The sequence below is a fragment of the Morone saxatilis genome, unplaced genomic scaffold (assembly GCF_004916995.1).
Source record: "Morone saxatilis isolate NCDOM2014 unplaced genomic scaffold, NCSU_SB_2.0 Contig24, whole genome shotgun sequence".
Taxonomy (NCBI): domain Eukaryota; kingdom Metazoa; phylum Chordata; class Actinopteri; family Moronidae; genus Morone; species Morone saxatilis.
The window spans coordinates 21,380,836-21,390,837 of NW_023339807.1; the positions used below are offsets into that span (position 1 = coordinate 21,380,836).

Here is a 10,002-nt window from a genome sequence, read left to right on the forward strand (position 1 = left end):
TGGACTAAAAGTGACAGGGGACAGGGATAATGGGTGGATGAGGAAACAATCAAAACATCATAGCTGGCTTCACTTTTCATTGTAGCATTAAACCATTTTAGTTTTTTTTTTTAATGATGTAATTTGATGTTTGAAAAAAATTTTGGTACTAATTTTCAGTCTATTGTAAAAGGTGAATACAATATCACATTTCTGGAAGAAAGAAATATTTTATTTTCACTGTTACAGAGGATAACCATGAAATAATTGTATGGTTATCCAGGACGTCCATGGCTCCAGCAACATCCTGTAAGAAATGATGTAGAATGAAGAGCCTGTAATTCAATCAGCAATGACAGATCAAGTTAAAGGACCAGTGTGTAAGATTTAGTGGCATCTAGTGATGAAGTTGCAGATTGCAACTAATTGAACACTGCTGGCGTCTGTGTTTGACCTGGGAATAAAAAAGGGCTACAGTGGCCACAAAACTCGCAAAAAACGCTACTTGAAAAACTCTAGTACCGAGCTACTGTAGAAACGTGGCGGTGGAAGGTGACCCGTGTCGTCTGTAGATATAAACATCTCATTCTGAGGTAACAAAAACGCAACGATTCCTATATTCAGGTAATTACACATATAAAAACATAGTTATGTATATAATATTCCAACGTTGAATATCCAAAGGCATGAAAAGTAGCACGCACACAGATTTCCAGGATATTAGTCAACTTTGTCCTGGAAATCTGTGTGCTACCTTTTATGCATTTGGGTGTTAAACCTGGGTATTCAGCATTACCCAAACATTACTTTACTTTAGCACCACAAAAAGTACTGGGAAGGCGCATCCTCTCTAACGTCTAGCATTTTATATCCCATTTGTGCCAGCAAATCCTCCTAAATGTTACACACAGGACCTTCAAGTATATGGAAAATCATTAAAATGACAATGAGAGTAAAATGTAATATTAGTGCCTACCTCCAATGTTAATATTTAGGTGCAAAACTCTGTAAATGCAGATATAATTGTTAGATTCAAAAATAAAATTCCTATCATCTTCTCCACTAAAAATGTATATTATCTAAATGACAAACCTTTCTCTTGGGGTAGTCTGACACTTGCCAACATGCTATGACAGGCTGCGTTTTTTAAAAATGTTGTCACCACCGCAGGGTCGACATCAGTCTGACGAGCTACAGTGAAAGGCAATTGACAAAAAAAAAAAGGTGCAGTAGACTTTGGTGGAGTTTGGTTGCTGTCAAACATATACAACGATCAATGTTGTGTGTGTTTATTTAACGTATCTTGTGGGAGTTGTTATATAAAGAAATAGTTCACACTGAAATGAAAGCTGGCTCACCTTTATGCCAAACAAAAGACAGTTTTTACCTCGTGATTTCCTGGATTTTGCTGCAGTCACCAGTTAGCTCAGTAGGTTAAAGGTACAAGGCTGAACATTGGATTTGAGGGGCCATCAGAGTAATGATTCGACTACACTTGCCTTAAGTTAAAACACAGTACAGGGCGGCTGCTGCTGAGGGGTGGACTATATTAGTAAAAGCTAGCTGGTGAAAAAGACAGACAAACCTAAACTAAAGCTTAAATTTATTTAGCTGATGTTTCTCAAGCTGTCATCTGTAATTGAAGAAATATAATTTGATGAACCATCATCTTGGTAATTCAGTTTGTTAAAGCAGCAGCTAAATCCCATTGTGATTCCTGCTAAAGATAACTAGCTTAGCTGAGTAGCACAAACTGCCATCTCAGCTTTTGACTTTTGTCAAATTCACATGATGTGGTGTTAAACTACCTTTAAAATGCTTTAAATTGTAGCTTCATTTATTTCAATATACTGGAAATAGCAAAAGTAGAAAGTCAGACAGACAGACACTAGTGAACAAACAATGAATAAGAAAAATTAAAGAATGGATTTTCTTTGTAGATGAGTGTATCTGCATTTTTAAGGTCTTCTAAGTAGACCTAGTAAAATGGCCCTGGAAAGTACTTAATCAACCTAAACAGACATAAAATAAAGGCATGACAACATTTTCTTAACTTAACTGCTTCCTACTGCTCTCACACATATTATGCAGACCAAGTTGTTTGCAGATATTTTATGGATATTTGCAGATGTAATAGTTTGGGTAAGGGCTGAAATTAGTATTATTTGGGGTGAACTGATGGCTTACCATATAGCATGAATCTATTTAGGGAGTCCTCTGTGTCTGTCTGGCTCAGAGGTGGTTCTACTTCTTGGAAAATTATGCACTCAGGGCAGTTGGCCCACTTGCCAGTCCAGAGGAGGTTCCTCCGATGTGTCCTTCCTGGATCAGTACAACAAGACACAAGCAGCAACAGTAGCAATAGTGGTGAGTGACACAAGACAAAGTCAACATACTGCTGTTTTCTCTCAAAGGCTAAGGCTAATCATTAACAGGAGTGTCTTTGGTATAAGGCTGCTTTCTCTTTGTTGATCAGTTGACCAACAGACTTTAATTGTTTTTGTCAAGCCCAGAAAACAAAAGCACAGCATTAACAGTGACCTTTCTCACATTTTGGGAAATACACTGTTTGCTTTCTGGAAGCCAGTTAGATAAGGCTACAGCCAGAAGCTGTTTTGTTTAGCATAGCACAAAGACCTGGAAACAGGGGAAAAAAGTTACCCTGGCTCTATCAGATGCTAACCTCAATCAAAATTCACCAAAATCCACCAAATAACAAATCATGTGCTGTTGTTGCTGAATGAGGTACTTTCTCTGGCCAGTTGGTATCCACCTGTTGAAATTCCATTCGTACAGTAGGCTTTATTGTTGTTCATCATAGAAATATATAAACTGTAAATTTTGGAAATAATCATTGGCAAGTGTGTCCACAAATTCTTTTTTTGTTCTGTAGGCTTTTGTAGTTCACCATAGCAATAAAAACTGTACATTTTGGAAATAATCTTTGGTGAGTTGTAGTCCAGTCAACGTGAAGAAAAGGATGCTCTCTACTTTACACCACCAGGGGCAGAACAGTTTTATATCAAATGCTATCAAATGTAACACATTAGTTTAGATCAGTTTTAAAAATAATGTGTTAAAACGGCAAAGTTAATTAATATAACTTATTGATATGTTATGGCCACATTTTAGACAAAGTAATAAACCTAAGTTTAATAAAAAAGATGAAAAAAAGAAGAAGAAAAGATTTTAAGTTAATAAATTCTAATGGCAGCTTCAGATATTAACTGCTTCACTAATGTGCCACAATAATAAATGTTTTTGAGTTCAAATATCTTAATTTGGGGGCTTTTCAAAGCAAATTGATTTACGTGATTGTTTGCAATTGCAAGTTTGGAACTATATTGATTGAATGTTTTTGTGAATTTAATTTATTCAGAGTCCTGACGTTTTAAAGCTGAAACCCATCCAAAAGTAATTTCAGTAGAGAACTTTAGCAGTACAAATGGTCTAACTGAATTACACAAGGGTTTTCCCCACCCAGCTAATAATTCATTTCTGGGAAAATTATTGAATCCCTGTAATGTTTTGGTGTGAAGATGTTTCTTTATTTTAACACTTGCACAAAGTTCCCAAATAAAATTACCTTTCAGAAACCCATACCTATTTATGTCTTCTGTGTGTGTGTGTGTGTGTGTGTGTGGCATCTGAGTGCAGATGTTACTGTAGTTACCCTCCAATTCCAAATCCTCCCTCTCAGGATGTATATGATAGATCCAGGTCTTTTTGGTGCAGTGATCTCCTCTAAAAAAAAAAAAGTGAAATTAACATATTTAGCATGAAGCGGTTTTAGATTTCATTATAATGACACAAGATAAACATGTGATCGAAACTTGGATTTTTTTAAACAAACTTTCACACCTTTGCACTTTCTGAATGTCACTTCCCTAATTATCTGTCTATTTAGGATCTTGGGTTTTCTTGTTTCTGTTGCTGTCTTGTTCTTGTTCTGCTGAATGAGTAATTTTACTTTTGACTTTAAAATGGCAACTAGTAAATGGACTGCATTTACATAGTGCCTTTTTAGTCTTCTGACCACTCAAAGCACTTTAAACTACATGCCACATTCATACACTGATGGCAAAGGCTCATCAGAAGACACACTAATTCATTCATACACTGATGGCAGAGCGTCTGGAGCAATTTGGGACTCAGTATCTTGCTCAAGGACACACATGGTAAATGGGCTGTACTTGTATAGTGCCTTTCTAGTTTTCCAACCAAGTGTTTTGACACTACATGCTGCATTCACCCATTAAAACACATTCATACAGAGTTGGCAAAGGCCATGTCAGACCGAAACTAATTTTCACACCGTTCAGTATCTTGCTTAAGGTTCTGTAGATCACACCGCCAACCTTCTGAATAATCAATGACCCACTCTACTTCCTGAACCACAGTCGCCCACTCAACCACTACAGTTTAACTGGATATGCGTCTGTACCTAACAGAGTATTTTTATTTATGTTATTGGTACTTTTATTTAAGTAAACGTATTGTGAATGAATAAAGTGTAAAACTGTTTTTAATTAAAGCAAACTACTTCTGTGCTAAGACTTAATAAACATCTACACTTTACTCTAGTCTTATATTTAACTGCTATATTCACAAAAGAAGTGCATATCAGATCATTTATCACCCTGCACTTCATGTCAAAACCACCATTCTAAACAATAGCTTCATATTTTTGTATATCAATATTCTTGCTACATCTTATTCTAGTTTTGGAGAATGGTCTTTTGACCTCATCGTTACTTGCATAATAAAATATGCAGACATGGTGTGGGTGTTAAGAAACTCGAACTTCCTTAAAGAAAGAGGTCAATGAAGATCCAGGTGTCGAAACATTGGTCATTTAATAAAGTTTGTTGCCCTACACTGTTCTCCAGTGTACTTTATATATGTGTCTATTTCCGTGTGAGCATTTGCTGCCTCACATGCGCATATTTCCAGTCAGCAGCAGGGTGTCATTGGCTGTCTTCTCCATGGTGAACCAAATGTTGTCCAGTGCTCTGAAGTTCTGGATGTCAGCCTCTTTGCGACTGACTGCTGCTTTAAAGTACCACTTCCCAAGGTACTAAAACAGACGGAGAAAGAGAACGGTTGCACAAGAGTGTGGGGTGGTGTCAACAGTAAGAACGGAACATATCTCAAGATATAAACCCACAACTTGAAAGACCACTCATGGAAAAAACAGAGGGGGTGGAAAGTTTGTCTGGTGTTTATCTCGGTAAATCTTTTTATATAAAGATATACCAGTGCAACGTAAGACACGCTTAACCAGAAGCAATTCATCAACATTGGATTGAGATTAAATGCATGTATCACAAATTACACATTTGTCATAAAATGTTTTCCTGTGAAACCATCCAAATCAAAAAGGCTAGCAAAAGAAGGTTATGGTTTGCATTTGATGATAAACAGAAAATCCAAATTTTGTTTCTCACCTGCTGATGTTCAACAATGTTGACAGGCAACTGCTCAACAAATGCGCAAGGAACAATGGCCTGATACAACAAACTATATAAATACAGGAAATATGACCACGCTTCACACAACATACTTGCAGTTGCTGAGAGCTAATATTTGACGATAAACCTGGTTCAAATGTCTGTTAATCCTCAGAGCACCCGTGTCAGTTCAAAAGAGTGTGGGTGTCTGTAAATTATTACCATGCAATGCTGCAATACCCCTGATCTTTAAAGGAGACAATGGGTTCAATAAGGCAGTATCTCTGTCTCTTTAATATAAAGACTCAAGATTTAGGTTAAATGCATTTGTAGCAGATGAATCATTCTTTTCCACAGAGAGTTTTGCTCAAGTTCCAAAATGTGCTCAAACTCACTGAGAAGCAGTCTTTGTGAGGCCTACTGACTCATCATCATCCTGGAGGAGGAGGCGGTTTCTTTTAAACTTCTTCAACAAAGCAACAGTGAAAGTCTGCTAACATGCTACAACCTCAAGTACCTGTTTCGGAAACGCTTAAAAAACTGAGAATTGCTAATTTGTTTGGTCTGTCCTGACTGAAGAAATCCCACACTCTCTGTCAACATACATCTACTAGAAATCATTAACTACTTGTTTTAAGTTAACGGTGACTCATCCATCATCCTACACTAGTGCTTGTCTGTTATTTTCTTGCATGATACTTCAGTCTTATGGTCCATAAAAAGCCAGAAATGTAAAACATTTCACACAGCCTAAATTACCAGACTCAAATTGCTTGTGTGTCTAAAAAACTAAAAGATGTTTAGTTTAATATTTTATAAAACTAGAAAAACATTACTTAATTTAATCACATTAGTTATGAAAATAGTTACAGATTAATTTTGTTTTGATTAGCTAATTGATTCACTGACAAATCGTCTCAGCTCTAACATGTTATCAGGAGGTAAATGTGAGAAAAGGTTATACTTGTGTTCCACACCTACTTCCACAAGGGGGTGTCAAACAACAAGCATCATCACACCTGTATTAACTTCTCCAGAAATCACAAATTTGCAATGTTTACAGGCTCCCTCTGATGATCGTGGGTGCTGGTGTTATCCGAATGAATCACACCGGACAAAGTTTGGTTTGTTATCTTAATGGAAACTGACATTACAGAAACAGATCACTGATGCAGTGTAAAATTACATTTACATTTCTGTTTCATTGCAATCATTTCCACCAGTAGTACTTCTAGTTCCTGCACACAATTGACTGACTCTGACTTTTATAAATCTTCATCCTCTTTATTTTATTGAGTCCATTTGAACTTTTTTGTTGTATTTCTTGGCATGGGAACCTCACAGTGCAAAACAGAAATCATTTGTCTAACATTGTTAGCGTAGCAAGCAAAAGTATTGGCACACAGAAGCTTTCTTTAGCAGATAACCAGGACAGATAAGTTTTGCAAAAAGGCCCAGTCGATCTTAGCCAGCTTTGACCATCCACTCTCAGAGGGAGTGCGAGGGAAGGCCCATCGATAGCGAGGAGGGCCCATCGGCAGGCAGTCAAGGACCTCTCCAGAGCGGCTGAAAAGGGGAGTCAGTGGCTGTGGATAAAGAGGAAAGACTCCACCTGGCCCTCAGGTAAGTAGATGGGATCTATGGGGTGAACCGTGGACGCTGGGATTCACTGCTGAACCCTCTGAGGTGTCGTGGCCTATCAGCGAAACATCTAGGAAGGAGGGCGGCCACTTGATAACCAAAAGGATGCCATCACTCACTTGAACCATCCCAAGTCTTGTAAAGTGTAGTCTTAGTAGTGTCTCAGGAATGCAATAAGGGATATCAACATCTAGTCCTACACAACAGATCTGATCATCCACTTTCAGAGGGATTTGCTCTTTTCGTTGTGCTTTTGCTTGCTTGTTTTTGTTTTTATCATTGGTTTTGTTTGTGCTTTCTCTTTAAAGCACTTTGGGAAATAAATATGCTATATAAATGTGCCTTGCCTAATGTCCCAGGTCCCCTTGTATGTTATGTTATGCATGTCCTGTACGGTTGGGACAATGAAGATCTGAACCAAACTGATTGTAAATATTTAACTAAAACGAGGTGAGCAGAACCTTTTCCCCTCTGACATGCAGAAAACTACAACATGCAGAGAACTCCTTCCTTTGTGAAGCTTATATTTTATTCATGTTGAGACTTTGTTGTTGTTGATTCAACTCTACTTGATGCTGTACTTTGCAATACTGTTAAAGTTGAACAACAGCTGAGTTATTTTTGTGCTTTATTTATGGTTACAGACACAGCAAATCTCATTATTCAACAGCAAAATCCATGTAATGTAAACAACCTTCCCATACGAGGTTAAATACAGGATTTGTTTGGTTGCCCATAGATTCTACAAAGTGATATTTCACACACACATTAGTGAGTTAATCAAAGGACCACCAAAAACAACACCATGTCTTAAGATTTTTCTTTATTGTTTAATCATATTACTGATGAACAAAGTATCAATAAGTGCCACATAGTTATATGTATTTATTATACAGTTTTTCTGTCTTTCAGGTGAAGAAGGTGTGGACAGGAGCGGGACAGGACGGCATGAAAATCCAGTTGGCAAATAAAGGTTACCTAAATATAACCCAGTTCTAAAGTGTGTGGTTATGAATACTGAAAAAGACAGAAATGTGGACACCATAATATGATCTAAGTATATTGTTATTATTATTATAAAATTAGGCCAAGCAAAGGGATTGCTTAACTTTTAACTCTAACATTGCTGAAGATGTATTTAAGAATGACTAAGAGCCAAACTCTCAAGTAACACTACTGAAGGTCAATTCTCATTGTTATCTGCAGTTTTCTTAGGAACCTATCTCAATGCTACAACAGTTTAGTTATAAGTGAACAATTCAATTATCTTCATAAATTCTCTTTCCATTCCTGTCCCTATATGTAGCGACACGGGGCCGATTTGGGTATGTGCAGTAGCTTCTTGTTCCCCTCTCTCTGGTGGCCCGGCAGATGCACCTACGACTCCCCCTTCAGCACTGAAACCAGGTCTCCACTCTCCTTCAGCTCCTTGAGTATGTCCAAACCTCCAATCAGCTCTCCTTTCACGTAGAGCTGGGGGTAGGTCGGCCAGTTAGAATATGTCTTGAGCCCCTGACGGACCTCTTCATCCTGCAGGATATCAAAGGTGTCGTAATGCACCCCGGTACCATTCAAGATCTCCAGTGTCTGCCTGCTGAAGCCACATCTCGCAGCCTCCTTGTTGCCCTTCATGAACAGCATGACTGGGCTCTGGTTGATGATGGTCTTCAGACGGTGCTCCAAGGTGACAGCCTTCGGGCAGGTGTTCTCCAGCTCCCCAGACTCAGCCAGCTCCTTCACGATGTCCAGTCCTCCCACCAGCTCTCCGTTCACGTACAGCTGAGGGTAGGTGGGCCAGTTGGAGTAGGTCTTCAGCTCCTGTCGGACCTCCTCGTCGGATAGGATGTCAAAGCTGCTGAACTGGATGTTGTGCTCCTTCAGCAAGGCCACTATCTGCCGGCTGAAGCCACAGCGGGGCTCCTGCGAGGACCCCTTCATGAAGAGCATACAGGGGGCCGCGTTGATCAGCTTCTTCAGCCGCTGGTTCAGGTCTGTCGCGGGGCTCGGCGCAGCTCCACCCGGACTCCCGGTGACTGCCAAGCGCTGTACCTTCTTGGTCAGCTCCGGAGCATGCGCCCCGTCCAGGCGGTCCACCTTCTCGCCACCCTTGAAGAAGAGAAAAGTGGGCACGGAGGCGATTTCATACCTCTCCGACACCTCCGGCACCGCTTCCGCCTCAAGCTTCACAAACGTGGTGTGCGTGTGCTCCTTGGACAGCTCGGCCATCACGTCGTTCATCTGAGCGCACTGAGGAGCCCACGCCGCCTGGAAATGCACCACGGTCAGGCATTTTCCAGCTTTGGCTAAGAAGTCTTCAAACTGCTGTTGACTTGTCGCCTCCACGAGATTCGCCATTTTTTTCTTTTACCCCCTCCTCCTCCTCTGCTGGTGCAGCGATTTCCGGCGGTCGCCTCTTGACGTCGCTTCCGTTCAGCCTGGTAGCTTGTAGCAACCGGACCGAGCTGCATGTTATTTGATGATAAGAAACAGCTGCATACACTGGATAAGTTGACAGGATAGCGAGACTTTTTTTTGTTAAGGTAACCCGTTAAAAAGCACACCCAAACAGCGGGCTCGAAGTAGGGAAAAAAAAAAAAAGAAATGCCGTGTTGTCTCTGGTGTTGATTGGTGTATTGTAACGTTTTAGTTTATTTAGCATTAGCTTAGCCTCCTTTACTTGTTAGCTTCCGCCTGGTTTCCAGGTGTAAAAGCTAGGCTAGCTAACGGGAGTTGGTTGTCGTTATCTGTAATTGCTGTTAGCGTTATTTATATTACTGTTCAGATGTTCTCGGTTAATGTTAAAAGTTTTAAATGCCCCGTGTTGTTGACTGACCCCCCGCAGGAAACAGCTAACCCGCTTAGCTGCTAGTTAACGACGTTACGTTAACGTTATGACGCAAACTGACGCTAACTGACTTAACGTTAACTGACT

General features: G+C 39.7%; 3 protein-coding genes across 4 annotated transcripts in view; 1 reads left to right on the forward strand and 2 right to left on the reverse strand.

Annotated features, from left to right (window-relative positions):
• Positions 1-200: 200 nt before the first annotated feature.
• apom (apolipoprotein M) lies at positions 201-5,586 on the reverse strand. The gene is made up of 7 exons (XM_035672908.1): positions 5,427-5,586; positions 4,917-5,056; positions 3,653-3,723; positions 2,167-2,301; positions 1,072-1,170; positions 956-984; positions 201-286 (listed from the first exon to the last, which is right to left on the reverse strand). Exons 1-6 carry the CDS (start codon positions 5,538-5,540, stop codon positions 971-973), a joined length of 573 nt encoding a protein of 190 aa, XP_035528801.1. The 5' UTR covers positions 5,541-5,586; the 3' UTR covers positions 201-286; positions 956-970.
• Positions 5,587-7,876: 2,290 nt separating this feature from the next.
• glrx3 (glutaredoxin 3) lies at positions 7,877-9,474 on the reverse strand. Its single transcript, XM_035673090.1, has one exon. The coding sequence runs from the start codon at positions 9,423-9,425 to the stop codon at positions 8,448-8,450; it is 978 nt and encodes a 325-aa protein (XP_035528983.1). The 5' UTR covers positions 9,426-9,474; the 3' UTR covers positions 7,877-8,447.
• An 8-nt stretch (positions 9,475-9,482) lies between these two features.
• Positions 9,483-10,002, forward strand: part of bag6 (BCL2 associated athanogene 6) — a 13,480-nt gene continuing 12,960 nt past the window's right edge. For both annotated transcript variants that reach the window (XM_035673088.1, XM_035673089.1), the window contains exon 1: positions 9,483-9,610. The gene's annotated coding sequence lies outside the window, so the exon portion shown is untranslated. The remainder of the gene's footprint in view (positions 9,611-10,002) is intronic.